A 25,234-nucleotide genomic window follows, 5' to 3' on the forward strand; every position below is an offset into this window, starting at 1 on the left:
TCCTTCTTTTTCAGATTGGCCTTCTTATTGGCACCCTTCTGGCCTGAAGTCTAAAGTCACTAATGACTAGTCTATGCTGGTGGGTACATTTACACAGTCTCAGCCAGCCTCTCCATTTCAGGCTCTGTTTTGTGAAGAGTTTATTATTATTATTATTATTATTATTAATAATACTACTACCAATGGTACAGTCTACTTTGTTTGATTTGATGTTATGGGAAGCTACATTATAATAGTTATGATTTTTATTTTTACTTTTACTTTCCCTATTCTGAAGTTTAGGACCTCTTTTACAGTCATTTTTACTATTGCACCTACTTGTATTTTGTATGCATTTATATTTTTGTTCCTACAACTCTATATATGATCTCTAATTTTACTAGACATGGGGAAATAGCTAATGGTTTGTTTAAATCCCACTTTTATTAAGGCTTTGTTGTAATGCTGAGTGTAGGTGTCAAAGATATTTTCATTAGCAGGGAAGTGTAATATTCTATTTGAGACACCGTTTATTAATGAGTTGATTACACCTGTAGGATGATTTGAAATGTGATGTACACAAGTTGTAGTCTCAACTGGTTTATAATATGGGTAAAATAGTCTTGATTTGAGGTCCAAAGTTACATCGAAAAAGTTCACAACCTTTAGGTTGTATTCAAAGATAATGTCTAGACTATAGTTTTTAAAGAATTTTTTCAGCTTTTTTCTCTCAGTGTATATCTTACTGTTACTAGGGATAATAAACAAAGTGTCATCCCAACACAGACCTTCCAAATTTGGAAATAATTCTTGCAGTATTACAGTATTACAAATAGATACCACAGAGATCAGTGACATGGACAGAATCATTTGATCCTACTGTGATATCAAAATTGTTTGGTCTATCTTTTGTAGTCCCTAATTTTCCTCAAACTCTACAATAGTACATCTAGCATGTAGAATAATATTTAGCAAAAATTAAAGCTTCATCGAGTAGAGGTGAAATACTAGGGTAATAAGTAATGTCAAATTGAAGGAAAGAGTACCTACTTTTGTTCTATGTATTTCAGAACAAGTGTATGAGGGTGAGTAAGAAAGTTTGTAGACCGACTATGAAGGAGTGATGCTAGAGCTGTGAAATATTGCATGCATTAATTCCAACCCTTCATATTAATAACTGCATTGTTTCTGTACAGGTAAACTGACATTGGACTGTTCAAAGTAGACTTCAAATGTAACTAGTTATTACTTCTCTTGAAAATGGACAAAATTTGACATCATGGTGTTATCAAGTACTTGCAGAGAAAGGGTTTAGTCCCCAAGGACATTCATGCTGACATGGTTGCTATATTAGGGGATGATGTTCCAGCTTTGTTGACGGTGCAAAAGTGAACAGCTGAATTTAGAAGGGGAAGGGAGAGTCTTGAAGATGACCTAACATCTGGACATCCTACAACCACCACCACCGAGGAAAATATTGATAAAATGAAAGCAAGCATTAGAACATGAAGTATTAAACAAAATGAAAGGTGCATTAGAATTAATACACACACAAAGAGGGTGAGTGTCAAAGAATATGGTAAATATATAGAGAGAGATAGTTTGATGGTGATAGATACAGAGTGGGTGAGTTGTCGATCTAAAAGTTGAGTTGTTTCTCACAGCAAATTATATTTTTTTATTATTATTTATGATCAACTATGTCTGTGGGATGCAAAATTTGAAAATCAAATTCATTTTTCTTGAGGTTGCTCTGTTTGAAAGCCTTTTTGGGTTAAGCACACATACATAACCATATACACTCGCATTTATATAATAGAAGATATATATATATATATATTCGTTCAGGCACAGCAGTACTGATAACCAGTTGTTAGAACTCAATATACTCATCAGTCTATCTATCTACATAAGCTGATATTTTGTTAGAGGTTTTGAATTCATATATAGCTGTTTAAATGTGTATTAATATATATTTGCATGTATTTCTATATGTATATGAATAGTTATATTTATGTTCATTATATGCCTATGTGAATGCATATGTTTATCTAAATCTGCATATTTCTGGGATGGGACCCTCACCTTCAAACTGTATTGTATTTGTTATGAGTATATATATATGTGTATATATATATATCATCATCATCGTTTAACGTTCGCCTTCCATGCTAGCATGGGTTGGACGATTTGACTGAGGACTGGTGAAACCGGATGGCAACACCAGGCTCCAATCTAATTTGGCAGAGTTTCTACAGCTGGATGCCCTTCCTAACGCCAACCACTCAGAGAGTGTAGTGGGTGCCTTTACGTGTCACCCGCACGAAAACGGCCACGCTCGAAATGGTGTCTTTTATGTGCCACCCGCACAAGAGCCAGTCCAGGGGCACTGGCAACGATCTCGCTCGAAAAACCTCATGTGTCACTCGCACATGAGCCAGTCCACGGGCACTGGCAACGATCTCGCACGAAAGATATCATGTGTCGCACGCACATGAGCCAGTCCAGGGGCACTGGCAACGATCCCGCTCGAAAGATTTCATGTGTCGCCCGCACATGAGCCAGTCCAGGGGCACTGGCAACGATCCAGCTCGGAAGACCCCATGTGTCGCCCGCACACGAGCCAGCCCGGGGGCACCGGTAAACGACCTCGCTCGAAAAACCTCATGTGTCACCCGCAAGCCGGCCCAGGGGCACCGGCAACGATCTCGCTCGAAAGATTTCATGTGTCGCCCGCACATGAGCCAGTCCAGGGGCACTGGCATCGATCCCGCACGAAAGATTTTATGTGTCTCCCGCACATGAGCCAGTCTATGGGCACTGGCAACGATCCCGCTCGAAACATTTCATGTGTCACCCGCACAAGAGCCAGTCCAGGGGCACTGGCAACGGTCTCGCTCGAAAGATATCACGTGTCGCCCGCACATGAGCCATTCCAGGGGCACTAGCAACGATGTCGCTCGAAAGATATCATGTGTCGCCCGCACAAGAGCCAGTCCAGGGGCACCGGCAACGATCTCGCTCGAAAAACCTCATGTGTCACTCGCACAAGAGCCAGTCCATGGGCACTGGCAACGATCTCGCACGAAAGATATCATGTGTCGACCGCACATGAGCCAGTCCGGGGGCACTGGCAAACAATCCCGCTCGAAAGATATCATGTGTCGCCCGCACATGAGCCAGTCCAGGGGCACTGGCAACGATCCCGCTCGAAAGATTTCATGTGTCACCCGCACATGAGCCAGTCTAGGGGCACCGGCAGCGATCTCGCTCGAAAAAAAACCTCATGTGTCGCCCGCACATTAGCCAGTCCAGGTGCACTGGCAACGATCCCGCTCGAAAGATTTCATGTGTCGCCCGCACATGAGCCAGTCCGGGGGCACTGGCAAACGATCCCGCTCGAAACATTTCATGTGTCACCCGCACAAGAGCCAGTCCAGGGGCACTGGCAACGAACTCGCTCGAAAGATATCATGTGTCGCCCGCACATGAGCCAGTCCAGGGGCAATGGCAACGATCCCGTACGAAATATATCATGTGTCGCCCGCACATGAGCCAGTCCAGGGGCACTGGCAACGATCCCGCTCGAAAGATTTCATGTGTCGCCCGCACATGAGGCAGTCCAGGGGCACTGCCAACGACCCTGCTCGAAAAGATTTCATGTGTCCCCGCACATGAGCCAGTCCAGGGGCACCGGCAACGACCTCGCTCGAAAAACCTCATGTGTCACCCGCAAGGCGGCCCAGGGGCACCGGCAACGATCTCGCTCGAAAGATTTCATGTGTCGCCCGCACATGAGCCAGTCCCGGGGCACTGGCATCGATCCCGCTCGAAACATTTCATGTGTCTCCCGCACATGAGCCAGTCCATGGGCACTGGCAACGATCCCGCTCGAAACATTTCATGTGTCACTCGCAAATGAGCCAGTCCAGGGGCACTGGCAACGATCCGGCTCGAACAATTTCATGTGTCACCCGCACATGAGCCAGTCCAGGGGCACTGGCAACGATCTCGCTCGAAAAACCTCATGTGTCACTCGCACAAGAGCCAGTCCATGGGCACTGGCAACGATCTCGCACGAAAAGATTTCATGTGTCGCCCGCACATGAGCCAGTCCGGCGGTGCTGGCAACAATCTATTTCTATTTCACTTGCCTCAACAGGTCTTCGCAGTGGGGTTTAGTATCCAATTTTAATTTAACTCGATTTCGATTTCACTTGCCTCAACAGGTCTTCACAAGTGGAATTTAGTGTCCAATGAAGGAAGGAAGGTACGCATAAGTGGGCTGGCTGGGCCTTAGATTTAGGTCTCACTTGGCTTGCCGGGTCTTCTCGCGCACAGTATATTTCCAAAGGTCTTGGTCAGAAGTCATCGCCTCGGTGAGGCCCAATGTTCGAAGGTCGTGCCTTACCACCTCAGCCCAGGTCTTCCTGGGCCTACCTCTTCCACAGGATCCCTCAACTGTTAAGGTGTGGCACTTTTTCACAAAGCTATCCTCATCCATTCTCGCTACATGACCATACCAGCACAGTCGTCTCTCTTGCACACTACAACTGATGCTTCGTAAGTTCAACTTTTCTCTCAAGGTACTGATACTCTGTCTAGTATGCACACTGACATTACACATCCATCGGAGCATACTGGCTTCGTTCCTTGCGAGCCTACGCATGTCCTCAGCAGTCACGGCCCATGTTTCACTGCCATGAAGCATGGCTGTTCGTACACATGCGTCATACAATCTGCCTTTTACTCCGAGAGAGAGACCCTTTGTCGCCGGCAGAGGTAAGAGCTCTCTGAACTTTGCCCAGGCTATTCTAATTCTAGCAGCTACGCTTTCAGCGCACCCACCTCCATATATATATATATATATATATATATATATATATATATATATATATATATATATATATATATTCTTTTATTCTTTTCCTTGTTTTAGTCATTTGACTGTGGCCATGCTGGAGCACTGCCTTTTAATAATGCTGTGTCCCTGATATATATGTCATTCCAAATGTGATAATTTCCATCTATTTAAATGCTTTTTGTAATAAACACACACTTAATTTTAATGGCTCCGAGGAAGCTATAAGATGTTGCACAAGCACTCACTTATGAATGCACTACTTCTTAAAGTAAAAAAAGCTGTAAGTTAATCAAGATGACTATGTAATTTCTGTTCCCTTATCACTTAATAATTAATGTGTGTGATGTGCATGTGCATGTGTAGGTATCTGTGTATGTATGTGTGAGTGTGTATATGTGCATGTATTCATAACTAAATTCATTTATCAAAAAAAGGTTGACAGGTCAAATACTACCATGGCAATACCTTTAGTGTTGTATAAGAAAAAAAAGTATTGTCCATAAACAAGTGAGAATACAATAAGTGATATCAGAATGTTCAATATACAACATAAATAGTTAAAAGTTTATGTATTGCAGAAAAATATAGAAGATGGGAACTACCCCAGGAAGTCATTTATTGGCTTCATATGGTTTGAATGCAAGAATTATCTTGTATTGGATAAATTCAATAATAGGTTTCTTACACCATATTCAAACTGAGATCACTGACACATCTTCTACAATAAATATTTGGACCATGACTAATGTCTTATTATTTCTTGATCTCTTGATCTCACAGTTGAGGTCTTTTTTAGGTTACTTCTCTCTTCCAATTAAGAATATAGACACCTCAACCAAATCGCTCAATCTACTAAAAGTATCAACCACATCTCCTTCGTGTCAAACTTTACTGTTTTAAAAAGGGAGGAACATGTAGTTCTAGCAACTCCAAAAGATTGGATAGTCATAGATTGAATGTTTTAGATTGTATATCTATGTAATCAGAGATGATATGGAACTAAGCAACAATATGCTGGATTTTCCTCTTTCTCAAAAGTCTTCTTTGCAAGATTTCATGGCATCATAAAATCTCTTGTCACATATTCATTCAATACAGTAACTCTAAATTCTTGAATTTCCATTGGAACCACCTGGCTCAAATATAGTCTCACTGAAGAAAATGAAATAGCAACCCAATAAAAGTATTGATAAGTAGGTATTCAACAACAAATTTAGTGTAACTATTATGCAAATACAGAACTTACATTACATCTAAACAGTGCACTGAGGGAAAATTCACTTGTTACTTTTGAAGGAAAAAGATCATCATTGATAGTGATGGTGTATAGTCTCCCTTCAGCTATTATGTGGACAATGCTGTTTGGTTGATAAGCAGCAGCACCAATCACCCATGATATAGGTAGAAGCGACAACATTGGTAAGCTATCAACAGAGACCTTGGTCACACTCACAAAGCTGTCATCCATTGGATTGTATTTGATTTCTTCGTATGTATGTCCTAAAAAATAAAATCATATACACGTATTAGAAAAAAAGAAAACATGAAATTAGACATGCAAAACACATGATAGAAAAAGTGTAGAAAGTTTAAATGAAGCAACAATTATCAAGGAGTGTGTATAATGAAAGGAAATACATGAAAAAAAAAAAAAAAGATATGCAAGTGGATTTAACACTACACATAACCTTTATAAAAGAAAAAGTATTAAAATTAGAGAAAAAGAAGTGGGAACAATATCAAACTTTCATAATAGCTGTATTCATTGGAAACATAGTTTTAAAAAGAAATAGAGAATGAGTTAGTCAGACAGGTGGCAGCATTTTTGTTAGAGGGGGTAAGTCAATTACATTGACCCAGTGCTCAACTGGTACTTATTTAATCAACTTCAAAAGGATGAAAGGCAAAGCTGACCTTGGAAGAATTTGAACTCAGACTGTAAAGATGGATAAAATGCCACTAAGCATTTTGCCCAGTATGCTAAGGATTCTACCAGTTTGCCTTATTATCATCATTATTATTGTTATTGTTGTTGTTGTTATTATTATTATTATTGTTCAGTAGTTTTATTTTTGTAACGTGCTTTCACTTCACTACCGAGTGCAGCTCTGTGTGCCTTGGGTATGTGCTATGGTTTGCTGTGGTGCTCTTATGGTTACTGTATTGAAAGTGTTTTGCGTAGGATGTGTGCAGTGCCCAGTAGTGCAATTTTCTGTATGTTATATATATTTGTAAGTCCTGGTGTTTTTGTTATGTATTAGTCTGAATATTTTTTATTATACCTAAGGCAGCTACTATAATAGGAATTGTTTCTGTTTTTAGATTCCACATTCGAGTTACCTCTATTTTTATTATTATTATTATTATTATTATTATTATTATTAAGGTGGTGAATTGGCAGAATCATCAGAATGTCGGGCAAAATGCTTAGTAGCATTTCATCTGTCTTTACATTCTTAGTCCAAATTCCGCCAAGGTCGACTTTACCTTTCATCCTTTCGGAGTCGACGAGATAAGTACCAGTCATTCATTGGAGTCAATGTAGTCGACTTACTCTCTCCTGCCAAATTTCATGCCTTGGGCCTATAATAGAAAAGATTATTATTATTATCATTAATTAAGGCTGGCAGAATCATTAGCATGCCAAGTGAAATGCTTAGCAGCATTTCGTCTGTCTTTATGCTCTGAGTTCAAATTCCACTGAGGTCGACTTTGCATTTCATCCTTTCGGGGGCGATAAATTAAGTACCAGTGAAACACCAGAATCGATGTAACTGACTAATCCCCTCCCGTAAAATTTCAGGCCTCGTGCCTTTAGTAGAAAGGATTATTATTATTATTATTATTATTATTTTTATCCTTATTTTTATTATTATATGGAAACTCACAGTTTGTTTCACTGGGTATGATGAAAAGTGTCAGTTGTCCACAGCCAACAGATTAAGGTGACACCTGTTTACTGGTTATGCTTCAAGAACACTGGGAAGAATTCTTGCAGTTCCAAGCAATGCTGTATTATTATTATTCAGTAGTCTTATTTTTATAATGTGCTTTTACTGCACTACCGAACGCAGCTCTGTGTGCCTTGGGTATGTGCTGTATTTTATTGTGATGCTCCTATAGTTATTGCATTGAAAGTGGTTTATGTAAGATGTGTGCGGTGACTAGTAGTGCTATTTTCTGTATGTTATATACATTTGTTAGTCCTAGTGCTTTTGTTATGTAATTGTCTGAATATTTTTTCATCATACCTAATGCATCCACTATGATAGGAATTGTTTCCGTTTTTAGACTCCACATTCAAGTTACCTCTATTTCCAGGTAACGTTGTCATCTGTTGGTATTGATACATCAATTAGAAAGCATTTTTTTTCTTCATGATCTCTGACAACTATATCTGGCCTATTGGCATTAATCTCTCTATCTGTGTGTATTGGCATATCCCATAGTATTGTTGCTTTCTCATTTTCTGTGACCTTTTCTGGCGTGTGCCTATACCATCTTTTTTCTGTTGTTATTCCATAGTGTTGGCATAGCTTCCAGTGTGTGTAGGTCCCAACTCTGTCATGTCTGTGAATATATTCCTTCTTAGTCAGGACTGGGCAGCCATAGACAATATGATTTATTGTTTCTTGTTCATCTCCACATATTCTGCAGTTACTTGTTATGTTTCTTTTCATAATATGTTTTTTATACTTTCTGGTGGGGAGGCTTTGGTCTTGTGTTGCAATGAAAAATCCTTCAGTCTCTGCTTTGAGTCCTGAGCTTCTCAGCCATTGTTGGGATTTTGCTTTGTCTATTTCTTTTGCATTTAGTTTATCCCAGCATTTGCCATGAATGGGCTTTTCTTGCCATTGTTTTATCATGATCTGTTGCTGTTCTAGTTTTAGTTTGGATTTCATTTGTTTTACAGCTTTTGTTATTTCTTCTTTTTCTTCAAAGTTGTTAGGTAGTATGACTTCTTATTTGTATTTGTCAACTTTCTTAAAAACTGAAAACAGATTTTTGTTTTGTTCGTGTTTTGTGGCTATTTGTATTAATTTTCCTTGTTTCTGATGTAGGTTTTTGTAGTTGTATGACAATTGTTTTGTAATAGTTTTCTAGCTGTATAAGGCCTCTACCACCTTCTATACATTGTACATATAACCTTTCTATATCAGATTTTGGGTGGTGTATCCTAAATCCTGTCATTATTTTTCTTGTTTTCCCATCTATTTTGATTAGTTCATTTAGTGTCCAGTTAAGGATATTGTAGCTGTAATTATAACTGGGACGGCTAAAGTGTTGATACCTACTATCTTATTGTTCGCATTGAGCTCTGTTTTCAGTATTAATCTAACTAGTCTATAGTATCCTTTTTTATTTTCTCTTTCATTTGTGTGTGCTGTATAGTATCTAGTTCATTGATTCCCAAATATTTGTATGTCTGGTTTTGGTCTAATTCTCTTATTTCATTTGCTTTATCTTGTGTGATGTTGCTACTCTTAACTAGTTTGCCTCTTTTCAAGATTGCTTTGGCACATTTTTCTAAGCCAAATTTCATATTTATTTCTTTGGTAAATCCATGTAATGTCTGTAATAATGTTTCCAGCTGTTTATCATTTGTAGCATATAGTTTTAGGTCATCCATATGTCTAGGTGATACATCTAGAGAATATATAGCGGACTTACTAAACATTAAATCCTCAGACAAAGATTCAAAAATTATTATGTTGCTACTTGGAAGGAGTTAATATTTAGAGTTTGTTAATTTATAAGGAGTATAGACAGATAGGGGAGGAAAGGGATAGAAAGGAGGAAATGATAATATATATATATATATATATATATATATATATATATATATATATATATATATATATATATATAAGCAATGTTAATTCTCTAAATAACCCTGAAACCCGGGTCCGTTCGTGCTACAGATCATGATGGGAGGGATAACTTCCCTTGGCAAACAGGACACAGTAGTGTGTCGATAAGCCAGCTGGAGGAGATGTCCTCCTGGGGCTAAAAGCAACAGTAACATCCACCCCTAGGGGTCAGCCACACTTAAGTGGCAATATACTACACTATATATATATATTATCATTTCCTCTTTTCTACCCCTTTCCTCCCACTATCTGTCTATACTTCTTCCGGTCATTTCAAAATGTAACCACATGTGAATTGTTGGTGATTTTCTTCTTCTGTCTTCCTTCAGAAGAGCGTTGCTCAAAACATTAAACCAGCTTTCTTTCCTTCTCTGAGTGTCTGCTAATACTTTACATGTACCATGTCCTTGCATTATTTTTGTGTTTGTTCCTTTTCTTTTTTGGGATTTACTATATATATATATAATTAGAGAGTGAAAGAGAGAGAGAAACAGACAAATAGATAGTTAGATAGAGAGATACATAGGTAGATAGTTAACTAGAGATTGATAAATAGATAGATAGATAGAGAAAGAGTAAAAGATATTTTTTTTAGGTATACCCGAAATAGGACACCCAAAATAAAAGAAATTATGAGGGGTTATATGGGATGTTTAAAGCAGAATTCAGTGAAATTTTGAATGGCTTGTATTATATACAAATAGCAAATGAAGTTGTAGACATATTCCCAATAAACAATGTTTGCCAATTAGAAATTAATTAAAAAACCAAAAGAAACAAATTCGTTCTTACACACATACACACAAACTGCACTCTGAACATGGAAACTTCCCTCTGGGAAAGTCTCAGTATAAAAGAGGTCATTGCACACGTGTTACTGGAAGTCCGTAGTAAATGTATTATTTTAAATATATATGGTATTATATGTGTATATGTATATATATATATATTGTATTTTGGGATGGTCATTTTTTTTCCCCAGAGAATGGACTAAGTGGAGCAGGAGTACACATAAAGATGAAAAGTGTTGCTGAAGAGGTCACAGATGTGTGATGAAAGATTTCCGGACAATGGACATTGTATCTACCGCCGTTAATTTTTGACCAACAGGATGAAAACTTCTTCAGCAATGGGATCCAAACTTTGCAACATCAATGGAAGAAGTGTGTAGACTGCAACTTGGGTTTATGCTGAAAAACAAACGTCATTTGGTCACATTCCATGAGGGAATTTTGGTCAGCCTATAAACTTATCAATCGATCCTTGCATTCATTGCATGACCAACCTCAAAAGTCACTGCACACCACTGATCTGCATATATACATATGTATATATACATATGTGTATATACATATGTATATATATGTATTGTATATATATATATACATATATATATATATATATATATATATATATATATATATATATATATATATATATATATATATATATATATATGTATATATATATGTGTGTGTATATATATATATGTATATGGGTATATACATGTACATATATAGTTATATATACATATGTGTGTGTATATATATATATATATCTATCTTTGTATACATACATACATATATATATATATATATATATATATATATATATATATATATATATATATATATATATATATATATATATATGTATATATATATGTGTGTGTATATATATATATATATGTATATGGGTATATACATGTACATATATAGTTATATATACATATGTGTGTGTATATATATATATATATATATATATCTTTGTATACATACACACATATATATATATATATATATATATATATATATATATATATATATATATATATATAGGCACAGGAGTGGCTGTGTGGTAAGTAGCTTGCTTACCAACCACATGGTTCCGGGTTCAGTCCCACTGCGTGGCATCTTTGGCAAGTGTCTTCTGCTATAGCCTCGGGCCGACCAAAGCCTTGTGAGTGGATTTGGTAGACGGAAACTGAAAGAAGCTCGTCGTATGTATGTATATATATATATATATATATGTGTGTGTGTGTTTGTGTGTCTGTGTTTGTCCCCCTAGCATTGCTTGACAACCGGTGCTGGTGTGTGTATGTCCCCGTCACTTAGCAGTTCGGCAAAAGCGACTGATAGAATAAGTACTAGGCTTACAAAGAATAAGTCCCGAGGTCGATTTAGTCGACTAAAGGTGATGCTCCAGCATGGCCGCAGTCAAATGACTGAAACAAGTAAAAGAAAAGAATAAAGAATATATATATATATATATATATATATATATATATATATATATATATCATTATATATACATATGTATGTATATATGTGTATGTATATATATGTATATAATATATGTGTATGTATATATATATATATATATATATGTACTGAACTCTATTATTTCCTTTTATTTAACTCTCCCATATAATCTCTGATGATGAGATATCTTTTATATCCCTGAAACAGCTGTAAGGCTACCTTTCGCTTTATAAATGTCCTAGAAATCTGACACTGCCTTGGCTTTGTTGTCTCATTCTATTCAGCATATGCATGTATGTATATGTATATATATGTAAAATTTATGATGAATATTCGAAAGGAATATTTTATTGAACTTATATTAAGTGCTCTATTACTTTGAGCAAATATATATATATAACAATATTCTTAGGAATTCAATATTCGAATTTCTGAAAGAGGTATGTTTTATATGACACAATAATCATTTTGAATTATAATTAAAATTTAAAAATATACAAAATATAAATGTATATAAATGTATATAAAATATATGCGTAAGTGAGTGTAAATATAATTCGATTAAAATATTATGTAAGTTTAAAATGCATCTTACGATCGTTTCGCAGATATTCTTGCCTTTATAATGTAATCTAATATAGACAAGCATGTTGGCAATAATTCCGCTCTTCAGAGATGTATAAAGTTATTATTATACATGTGAAAACGAATGGTATACATAATAAAGTATGCTATAGGATGATGTTAATTAAAATATTTAAAAATATTAAGAATATTAAAAACATATACTGTCCTTTGAGAAATTGTAAATCCAATCCGTCATATAATTTAGAAAATTCATAATTTTCCTTTGTAGATATTTTATGATACTAGCAGAAATACCCGGCGTTGCCCGGGTTAAAGAGAATAATGAAATCTAAAAACGCCGTCTAGACTACGCATCGTCTTTATATATAGAGATGTATATACACACACGCACCCAAACACGTATATATATGCATATCAATATAAATATATGAAAGTCAATGAAGTTTCGTAAAAGAAGGTGATCATGTACATACTTTCTTGCTGTTGTGATTATAACACCTCGTTGTAAACAATATTCCTTGTTTTCCCTTGTAGAACATATACAAATAGGTTTTTTTTTGCTGCCCACTCTTGAGCAGCCAACATACAGTTGTCCATGTGAGAAGCAGGGCTCTTCCAAGAGAAGACCAGCTACAGACAGTGTTTGACCCTGAGATTTGTTTATGGACATGGCAAAAGTCACACGAAGGGGGAATTGTAGTCTTCTGAATGTAAAAGGAATGTCTGCTCCTGGTGGAGTAAGAGGAATTCTTGGAATAAAGACGTCATCCCCTTTTGCACATCCAGAAAGAATGGTAGCCACGATAACGTGTGACATCATTTTCTTTTTCACGAGTCGTGTTCCATTGCAAAGTCTTGGTGGTTCCAGATTGCGGAGCAGCATAACAGGCGTTCCAACTTTAAATGATAATATGTGGGGAGGTAGTCCTTGAGGCTCCAACGAATTGAGAAATTCAGGAGGATAGTTCACCACTTCATTTGTATCTGGAACTGTATCAACAGACTTGTAAGTTTGAAGATTGCCGAGAAGAGAATGCATCAGGTGTTGATTAATTTTTGTAACAGCTGCGTTTTTTGGAGCTAATATTGCTCTTTCACATAGCCAATTGTGATTTTGGTAGTTTTGTTTAAAGTTGGGAAAGACTTTGTGTTTGAGGTCATCTACAGAATTAACAACAGAACAAAATGGCCGGAGGTCTGCAACGAAATAATTTTACTCAACACTTTGCAAGTGAATCAGTGGAGGCAAAGATGCGTCTCATTTACTTGAAAATTTATGCACCACATTGCAGAAATCAATGTAAGTATATCTGAAAGAGTAGTCTTACACTGTTGTACCGTTGAATTACAAATAATGCTCATCTGTTATGTTCGGGTTAAAATTTCATCAACATCAAAAATATATGAATTTTCATGGGAGTTATGGCCGTTATGCAAATAATATAATTTCCAAATTTCATAAAGATCCATTCAGTACTTTTGACGTAGTTTTGAATAAGAAAACAAATGACTAATGTGTGTGTTTGTGTGCATGTGTATGTGTGTGTGATGGGTGTATATATGTATAGATATTTGTATGCATGTATATATGTATATATGCGTACATATTACATGTACATATATATATATATATATATATATATATATATATATATATATATATATATATATATATATACATCTACACATATGTATACATATACATGTATGCATATAGATCTATATATATCTATATCTATACATATACGTGTACATATACATCTATACGTATACATATACATCCCTCTCTCTCTCTATATGTATACATATACGTGTACATATACATCTATATGTATACATATACATCTCTCTCTCTCTCTCTTTCTCTCTCTCTATATCTATACATATACGTGTACATATACATCTATATGTATACATATACATCTCTCTCTCTCTTTCTCTCTCTCTCTTTCTCTCTCTCTCTTTCTCTTTCTCTCTCTCTTTCTCTCTCTCTGAAAGTATCTGTCATTACAGTATCGAAATGGTGTACATATACATCTATATGTATACATATACATCTCTCTCTCTCTCTCTCTCTCTCTTTCTCTCTTTCTCTCTCTCTCTCTTTCTCTCTTTCTCTCTCTCTCTGAAAGTATCTGTCATTACAGTATCGAAATGGTGTACATATACATGTATATGTATACATATACATCTCTCTCTCTCTCTCTCTCTCTCTCTCTCTCTCTCTCTCTCTCTCTCTCTCTCTCTCTCTTTCTCTCTCTGTGAAAGTATCTGTCACTACAGTATCGAAATGTGATTGTTTCAGTTAGTGGAATAGTTTCATTTTTAAAGTGAAAGTATTTGACATGAGTGTTTTTGTTTCACTTTTGACACGTAATACTTAAATAGTGGAAGAGATATGTTGCCGTGTGCTCGACCTCTGCAAGAAGTTAAAAATTGTTTTTGACTAAAACACAACTGGAACCCTATGTAAGGCATGTGTAAAATTTGAATGAAATTGGTTGCGTAGTTCTCGAGTTTTGTAGTTCTCGAGTTTTAGGGATTCACACAGAAAGACAGACAGACAGACAGACACACATTCTCATTTTTATATATATAGAAGATATAGTTTTTGATGTTGGTACATTTTTCAGAATATTTGAGAACCACAGTATATTATTAGAGTAGAGTACATCTTGTTAGATTTATTGCGTTATTTCGCAATAATTAAATACATATTTAATTATTACGAGATAACGCAATAAATCTAACAATAAGATGGACTCTACTTTAATAATGTACTGGTATTCTCAAATATTCTGAAAAATATATCATATAAAATATCTACAAACGAAAACTATGAATTTTCCAAATTATATGATGGATTGGATTTACAACTTCTCAAAGGACAGTATATATTTTTAATATTTTTAAATATTTTAATTAACATCATCCTATAGCATATTTTATTATGTATACCATTCGTTTTCACATATATAATAATAACTTTATACTTCTGTGAAGAGCGGAATTATTGCCAACATGCTTGTCTATATTAGATTACATTTGCTGTTGTTGGCACTCCGTCGCTTACGACGTCGAGGGTTCCAGTTGATCCGATCAACAGAACAGCCTGCTCGTGAAATTAACGTGCAAGTGGCTGAGCACTCAACCGACACGTGTACCCTTAACGTAGTTCTCGGGGATATTCAGCGTGACACAGTGTGACAAGGCTGGCCCTTTAAATTACAGGCACAACAGAAACAGGAAGTAAGAGTGAGAGAAAGTTGTGGTGAAAGAGTACAGCAGGGTTCGCCACCATCCGCTGCCGGTGCCTCGTGGAGCTTTAGGCTTTTTCGCTCAATAAACACTTACAACGCCCGGTCTGGGAATCGAAACCGCGATACTATGACCGCGAGTCCGCTGCCCTAACCACTGGGCCATTGCGCCTCCACATTAGATTACATTATAAAGGCAATAATATCCGCGAAACGATTGTAAGATGCATTTTAGACTTTCATAATATTTTAATCGAATTATATTTACACTCACTTACGCATATATTTTTATATACATTTATATTTTGTATATTTTAAAATTTTAGTTATAATTCAAAATGATTATTGTGTCATATAAAGCATACATCTTTCGGAAATTCGAATATTGACTTCCTGAGAATATTGTTAATAATTTTATTAATAATATAAATATATATATATGGGAGAATGTACGAAAAAACAACAACAGACGAGGACAGGTGGTGTAAATAGCAAAAGGATGTATTAGTATGACACTCGGGACTACGGAAAGTCTTTGACATTTCGAGCTACGCTCTTCAACAGAAAGAATACGGAGAAAAAAATTGAATAGTGTTTCAACGGTCAATCATAATAATGGCTGACCGGAAGTTAGAAATTCTTTTTGCAGGAGAGCTAAGAAAAGGGGGAGATAACAAACGGTGATCGAAGAACGAGGGGCTGTGTGTGTGGGAGATAGAATGCTGGTGATCTTGACGTATGTAGTGTGAAAATGGGGAAGGGAGAAAGGAGTTGGTCAGTTGTAGTGTGTGCGTGGTGTGATGCGAGGGTATTGGTGTGATGTGATGTGAGGGTGTTGGGAGGTGGGGAAAACATGGGTGGAGTGTGGGTTAGGCTGAGGGTGGGGTAGAGGTAGGGGTATGTGGGTAGGGGGTGGGTGGTGGGTGTAAGGAATCGGATGGGGTAGAGTGGGAAGGTAGAGTAGGAGTGTGTTGGGGGGTGGTGGGATGAGCTTATGAGGGGGTGTTGACGATGAAAGGGGAAGGGGAAGGTGGATGTAAGAGAGGGGGAAGGTGGGTATGGGAGGGCAGAGAAAGAGAGGAAGAGAAAGAGAGTGAGAGAGAGGGAAAGAGAGAAGAGAGTGAGAGAGAGGGAAAGAGAGAAGAGAGTGAGAGAGTAAGGGTGGGAGAGTAAGGGTGAGAGAGTAAGAGTGAGAGAGGGGGGAGTACGAGAGAAGAGAGTGAGAGAGAGTAAGAGAGAGGAGAGAAAGAGTAGGGGTGAAGAGAAGTGGGAGTGAAGAGAAGTAGGAAGAGAAGTTGGAGTGAAGAGAAGTAGGAGTGAAGAGAAGTAGGAAGAGAAGTGGGAAGAGAAGTAGGAGTGAAGAGAAGTAGGAAGAGAAGTGGGAAGAGAAGTAGGAGTGAAGAGAAGTAGGAAGAGAAGTGGGAAGAGAAGTAGGAGTGAAGAGAAGTAGGAATGAAGAGAGGTATATATATATATATATAAAGTCAAAAATATAATATATCAATGCAAAGTAAAGACTCAAACAGATACCATGGCATACTTGGGGTGCACTTCAGGACAGGTATGCCGTAGAATTTCTAACCATTTCTCATGCTTTAGAGATAGGAAGAAAATGGCTAGCACTAGTCTTAGCAAATACATCTGGGGTCTTAAGGAAAGTAATAAACAGTATTCATTAGAATGGTCTATAATAGCTAGATCAATGCCATATGAGAGAGGAAGAAAGTATTGTTCGCTCTGTACGGTGGAACTGTACCACATACTCTTCTCTAAGGATAAATTGATTAATAAAGTAAAGAATAATGCTCTGAAATGTACGCATATCATAAGAGGTACATTTCGTTGGTATAAATGATCTCAAGATGTGATGAAGTACAGCATGATGTCTCATGTGTGTGCAATTATGCATATATGGATGAGTGCATAAAAGATAGTGTGTGTGTGTGTGTGTATATATATGTATGTATGTATATATGTATATGTATATATATATATGTGTATATATATCTGTGTATGTATATGTATGTATGTATATATATATATGTGTATGTGTATATGTGTGTGTGCATGTGTATGTATATATGTATGTGTGTATATATGTATGGGTATATGTATGTGTGTATGTGTATGTATATATATATATATATATATATATATGTGTATATATATATGTATATGTATATGTGTGTGCATGTGTATGTATGCATATGTATACGGGTAATATAGTATAGTAAAGAGAAATAAACAAAATAATTAATCTAGTGGAAATCCACAGGAGAGCAATAAAAATAGAAAATTAAGGAGTTATCTCCCCTATAATAACAAACACGAAAGCTAACGATGTCCTAAAGACCTAATAATAGTTATGTATGTGTTTTTTCGTGTTTTGTTCGAAAGGTAACCACTCCTGAAGAAGTGCCAAACGTCTAAATCCAATGGACCAGTCACTGGATAAGTTTGGCATAGAAATGTTAACATAGAGTGGTGAATAAATCGATATATCGAATTTGAAGTCTCTGTCTCTTTTGAATATGAAAATTTAAGAGTTTAAAAATCTTATGATATAAATATAAACTGTGAGAACGACCCTTAAGGAATCTAATTAATGATCTCCTAAGGTAAGTTCTTATGCTATATTGGTAACGGTTGCCACATCCTCTGGAAAAAAATTATTATATATATATATATATATATATATATATATATATATATATATATATATATATATATATATATATATATATATATATGTCAGGTCACTTATGAGGCTCTCACAAGCGCTACTGGTAACATGGAATCTACAACCTGTTGCATGGTTGATTTGTCGTTGACTAAACTGGCACCCTAACCAGGCTACTCTGGCGAAGAGGGTTGCTAGAAACCCAGCAGGATTAAAACAAGACCTGTTGAAAGGTCGGATGAACCTAGTGCAGGTTCAATGGCTATCTAGCAATAGCACGGGTACGCAGAAATTCTAGGATGGTGTCCGGCATGCTAGAAGGCCACTGGGCGTGAGGCACCCCTCAACTTCTGTTGAAGCATGTCTCTAGGAGAAGGTCACTCTGATATAAAACCAGATATTGCAGGGAATAGCATTGGACATTTTAGGGATCTTTGCTTTGTGCTAGTGATCATGGTACTCCCACATCCCTGAGCCTGCGACACATATTGGAACCAGACATCTTGAACTGGCTTGTCTCTAGATAATGTCAATAGAGTGGAGAGGGTCTATGAGGTGTCGCGCAAACCTTATTGGACCTAAAACTCTGCACAGGCATTGCTGACCTCTGCTCAATATGTGCTGCTTATTTTTCCCTATATATATATATATATATATATATATATATATATATATATTTTGCAGCGTGGAAGGTGTTTATAAGCCATTTAAAATAACACACAAAATCCGTTAGATTCACTTCAACATTTAAATTTAATTTGTCAAAATATTTTCGTCGCTTTGAGACCGCGACCTGTTCACTGACAAAATTCTGTGCTGCATCTGAGAAAGTAACAGTTAGTTCATGATATATACGTACGTGTGTATGTATGTATGTATGTATGTATGTATGTATGTGCGTGTACATGTGTGCGCGTATGCATCTGTGTACATGCGTATGCATGTGTGCATGCCTATACGCATGTATGTATATATGTATATATGTATGTATGTGAGTATCACGTATGTACTTATGGATGTATGTGAGTATGGGGTAAGTATGTTGACGTGTTTGTGTGTGTGTGTGTGTACATATGTATGTACATGTGAACGTATGTTTATGTACTGATATGTGCGTCAGTTCAAGTTGTATACATGACTGTTACTTTGTTGAAGGTTGTATATATGCACACATATACATATGCATATACACATATGTAAACGCACACACACATATATGTGTGTGTGTGTGCGTTTGTCCCTCTCACCATCGTCTAACGGTGAATGGAACCAATGTCTTAGATACATTTATGCACCAATGTCTTAGATACATATATATACACGTACACACAATCATATTGTTACCATTTTCATAAGGTCTGTGGGTATGAATTTTGTATACCAATATTGTTCGAAAAGAAAAAGAGTCAAGATTAAATGCAAGGGTATACATAATTGAATTTTTCAATGACTGAAATAGTATGTAATTAAAAATGCGACATTTCATGTGTGACAACCTAACATTTTAGATAATATTTTAAGCAAGTTAAATAGTGAATTAAATTTACAGATATGGGGAAATAGTAAGTCAGTGATAGATTAGTTCAAAGGAATTAGCCGTAAACACAACTGGAAACTTACGCAGTTCGATATTGTCGATTTTTATCCGTCAATATCCAGGCTTTTACTTCTTAAAGCATTAGACTTTGCCAAACAGTATGTAACCATGAATAACTCGGATTTAGATATTATCCTGCATGCAAGGAAATTCCTCCTTTTTTATGATGAATCCACCTAGGTTAAAAAGGGTGAATATTCTCTATTTGATGTACCAATGGAGGCATATGATGGGATGGAGTTGTGTATGCTTATAGGAACTTATATTTTGCATAACCTACATCTAGAATTCCCTTTTATAGATGCAGAATTATACAGGGATGACGGTGTTATAGCCACCCGTAATTTAAATGGCCATAGATAAACTTAGGAAGAATCTGATCACTTTCTTCCAAAGAATGGGCTTACGGATTACGATAGAAAGTAACCTTAATAACGTAGATTTTTGTAGATATTAACTTAGATTTGCAATTAGATAAATTTAAACCCTACCGTAAGCCCAATGAAAAGCTATGTTATATTAACAAGGAATCAAACCATCCACTCGTAATTCTTAAGAACCTAGTTAGTAATATAGGAAGGCACTTATCATCCATATCTTCAGATGAGACAGCGTTTCAAAATGCCGCGCCGTAATAATGCACTAAGGAACAGTGGATTCTCGGAGAAGATCCAGTATAGTCAAACTAATTCTAACAATAATAGACCACGTAGAACCAGAACTAGGAAAGTTTTGTGGTATAATCTGGCATTTAATATTGCTGTAAGAACAAATATAGGTAAGGAATTCTTAAAACTAGTTTCTAAAGTAGCCATAAGTTCTATAGAATTTTTATTTTAATAGAACACTGAAGGTTAGGTATTCTTGTTGCAATGGAGCTGTATACAAGTATGAAGATGGTATTCTGAAAGCAGTAGCTCATGTTTCGCGTTTATTATTGCCGACTGAGAAAAGTTACAGTCAGATAGAAAAGGAGGCATTAGCCATCATATTTGCAGTATAAAAATTCCATAAATTTATGCATGGAAGAAGGTTCAGTCTGCTGACAGACCTTCGCCTATTATTGTCGATCTATGGATCAAAAAAGGGTGTCCCTACTCATACAACCAACAGATTGCAGTTCTGGAGAACCTGCGACCATTGTTCTGTCCAAGCAGCATGTGAGTGAAACGAAGACGGGCTTTTTGATTCTTCTTGGAGGTCATAGGGAATTAATGTTGCCGGGTTGGCCCGCACAGTAGAGACCCAGAGTGGCAATGACGCCACAATTGGATCTGTGGCTGTTAAAGGGTGGACTAGGGATGCCGTGGCTGAAAATACGCAAGTTTGCGCTAAGGCTTAAGCACCTCTAGCTTTACCTGGATGGTGAGCAGATGTTTTTCCTGCCACAACTGACCTCCCTTCGAGAATTAGGTCCTTGGATCAAACGTAGACCTAAGCCGGGTGAATACCGGCAATACCGGCGGTAGACCTATGCTGGGTGAATACTGGTGGTAGGAATTCCACAGCGGATTTCTGTAGTGGGCAGGTAGAGTACATGTCAGACGATGTCCTAGGGAAAACGCTGGGCTTCGACAGGAATCAGTTGGTCAACCTGTTTGGAAGGACTTTTGGGTCGGGGTATCTGGATAATCACCAGAAATCCCTGGTTACCGATCCACCTTACCTATTCAAGAGAAGCTGTCGAAGTATGGTTATGCTGTCCTACCGACATGCCCGAGATGTGGGCGGGACAGTGAAACTGTCCCGCACGCCTTCGTGCAATGTGCGGAGATTACGAGACTGATAGCCTATGTCGAACTGCTGTTGTCAACGACAAGAAGAGTACAGCTATCAGCTGAATCTATTATCGAGACTATGCAGCCGTCCACGCTTAACAGGGAGAGGAAGGCCTGTTTTCTCTGCATAGTGGCCATACTGAAAGAAACAGTGTGGAAGACGTGTGAAAGAGGAATTGCAACAGGTACCTTTATCTCTGGCCGAGGGTTGGTTAGTTATTTTAACCATCACCTTAATAGTAAAATCCGGCTGGAAAGGAGATATCTGTCGCACAGTACGTTTGTAAAATGATGGATGAATGTAGTAAGAGAACTGAGAACAAATGGAAACCGGTTAAGTACAATCATGCGACCGGAAAAAAGGGGGAGACGTCGGTCAACGGCGGTGGGTAAATTAACCCAGGGAATTTACTCATACGTGAAAAATTTTTAAAATCTTATACCATCTCATCATATTCATTCAATTTTCATTCGATTTTATTGTAAATTACAAATTTTTATTGTAACGTTCAGTTCGTACCTATCTATATTTGTCTGTCTTTGTATTGCCCCCTCTTTGTATGTGGCAATTTCAGACATAAAAGAACTGAACGCTGCTCTGGATTATGTTTTATTTATAGGGATTTATTGTTTATACTGTAAGGTATTGTTGGAATAATTATTATTGTTACACTTGGAATTGTTATTGCTGAGAAGGATTTGCACCCTCTCCCCAAGAAACCAACTTCGGCTATACCTGCTCCAGACGGGTTGGTATGTATCCTGCTCCAATAATAATAATAAGTATAAAGCTGAAAGTGTAAGTTAGGTACTGGATTTGCTAACTCCTTATCAATGGTCCATAGATGTCCTGTTTATCTTGTATTTTTCTTACCACATTCATGTCCAGAGGAGAGTTGATTTCCACAACAGAACATACCTTTTCTTTGTGGTCACACATAATGATATCTGGCCAGTTGTGTCTTATGTATGTATGTGTGTATGTATGTATGTATGTATGTATGCATGCATGCATGCATGCATATATATGCATGCATGTGTGTGTGTGCATGAATGGCTATATATGTGTGTATGTTTTGATGTCTTTGCATGTGTATTTGTGCATACTAGTGTTTGATATGTTGAGTTTTTGCCAACTGAAAAAAATTGCCATTTTCATAAATAGACAGTGATAAAACAAGTAGCAGATTGATGTCAGTACTAGTCTCTGTATGAGTCACCAATAACTGAATTAAATAGTAACTCACCTGTAAATAGGAACACAACATTATTAATACTAATTGCTGCTTGAATTTCATCACACACACGGTAACAACATTTGTACCAATTCTTCTTGGGATAATCAGGTGCCAAATTAAATCTTCGTTTTTGGAAGTCATAATAGTATTTCCAGGCCTTGTCCAGCTAAAATATGTAATTAAGTAAATACTTCATTTTTCCAGAAAGGGAACTAAATAAATAGGTTTATTAGTAATTATATAATCAAGCAATGTAGAATAGTGATAAAATTTTGGTCGAACTATTGTTTCTTTTTGAGCTCATTTCGTTGTTGAATTATTGCATTTAGTTTCTCATTGTTTATGTAATTTCTGGCGAAGCAGCCTGGTAGAAAAATATCTTACAACAAAATATATGAAGTGAAAATCTCAGAGATGCAAGTTCATTGGGAATATTCATTCCATTCAAAGGAGAGAAGTCCACAAAAGAATGAATTTTATTCTCAACAGGAGAAAACAACAGAAAGTTATTGACTTTTGTTTTCAATTGTCCATTATTTTACTCATAATCTATGTTCGGAAATGGATATGACTTTTAATAACAAAATATAAGTCAAAGATAACTTTCAAATGAGGAATGTCGCAAAAACTTGAAAGTTAATTACAAATGTCATGAATTTTTCAATGCAAATAACTTAAACAAACGACAGAAATTGTTTAATGAATTTTAGTAGCATTTATCATCTACAGACAAACAAGTTTATTGGACACCAAATAACAAGCCTGTGATCAGTATTGTTTATTCTGTTACGTCAACTGGATTTTGTTTAAGGCTACAAATACACAATATATTTCCAGCTTCTAAGACACTGACTCAGAAAGCATAAATGTAAAACTGATAAACATTTATTTTATAACACTAATTTTGAAGCCTTTTGTTGGCTTGAATCATGATAGAAACACTAAGAACTTCACTCTATTTGCAATTGCAATATTGACTTTAAACAAACAAGTAAGATACTTTGTTGTGGTTGTTTTTAAACCCAAAATAAATTTTGAATGACCAATGGCATTCAATCCATGATCATTCCATCTTATGTCATTGTTGTTATTGTGGTTTTATAATAAATCAACTATGATTTAGTAGGGCTATAACTAAAAGTGTTCAGGATATGACATCATTGACTTTTTTCACAAATGGTGTACCCAGGACAACAATTATCTAACATGTAGCTTGAAGGAAGTATGGTTTCTATTCCTATTAGGTCGACAAACCATGTAGCAGACCCCCACCTTCTTATTGACTTGCTGATCCCATCTGTTTTCAGATACTGCAGCCAGGGTTACATTATCCTATATGTCTTCCGTGTTTTAACACATTAGGATATATAGTAGATTACTGAACAAGTTTGAGGTTCTCTCATTTGCTTGGGTTTTGTAGCATGCATGGCTTTCTTTTAGAAGAATTAGCAACATATTTGATAGATATGGAATTGTTTAGAGAAATTTTGTAGGTTAATGTTTGGGTATAGCAGTTACAGTTCTGGTGAGGGTTATAACTGGACAAAGTATATTAGAGAAGACATGTTTGAAAAATATATTTTTAAATATTACCAACCTTGATAAGTATTGTAAAGCTTAGTTTTCCATCAGAGTCTTCGCTGCTGAGATTTATTGTGAATGCAGCATCTATGGAATTTGGGCCCTTAGGAAAAATATCTTCAATTTGTTCTGTAATCAAGCGACCTTTGGACCAATAAGCAACTTTCTTATCTGAAATGATGCATGAAAATCAAGGTCTTGCATTTCACCTTTTTTTGGACTGATATATTCCCTCAATCTGGAATTGCAAAATTTGGCAGGTCAGCTTATTAGTTGTATTGTAATGATATACTAAGATTACTATAATGCAGCACAGTTGTAACTTCCTCTCCTAGAAAAATTTTAAAACTTCTGGAATGTACCTCGTATTTACATTATAATCAACTTTATAAAACTAGCTATGGCATTTAAAAGCACTTTATCATTCATCACTGTATATTCAGCTCACATAAGCCAGCCACTATTTAATTGTTTTAAGGGTGATAAGAAGTCTTTTAACTTCTCTTTAAATAATTACACAAAATTTAAAGTAGTCTCATA

At 36.3% G+C, this 25,234-nt stretch overlaps 1 protein-coding gene across 5 annotated transcripts in view; it reads right to left on the minus strand.

Moving 5' to 3' along the window:
* Window positions 1-25,234, minus strand: part of LOC106879964 (interstitial collagenase) — a 158,866-nt gene that overhangs the window by 15,572 nt on the left and 118,060 nt on the right. For all 5 annotated transcript variants that reach the window (XM_089356230.1, XM_089356228.1, XM_014929723.3 and 2 more), the window contains 3 exons: window positions 24,711-24,865; window positions 23,123-23,279; window positions 6,090-6,343 (listed from right to left, as the gene is read on the minus strand). In XM_089356230.1, coding sequence (XP_089212356.1) covers window positions 6,090-6,343; window positions 23,123-23,279; window positions 24,711-24,865 — 566 coding nt within the window. The remainder of the gene's footprint in view (window positions 1-6,089; window positions 6,344-23,122; window positions 23,280-24,710; window positions 24,866-25,234) is intronic.

The sequence above is a fragment of the Octopus bimaculoides genome, chromosome 1 (genome assembly GCF_046866305.1).
Source record: "Octopus bimaculoides isolate indiv1 chromosome 1, ASM4686630v1, whole genome shotgun sequence".
NCBI lineage: Eukaryota > Metazoa > Mollusca > Cephalopoda > Octopoda > Octopodidae > Octopus > Octopus bimaculoides.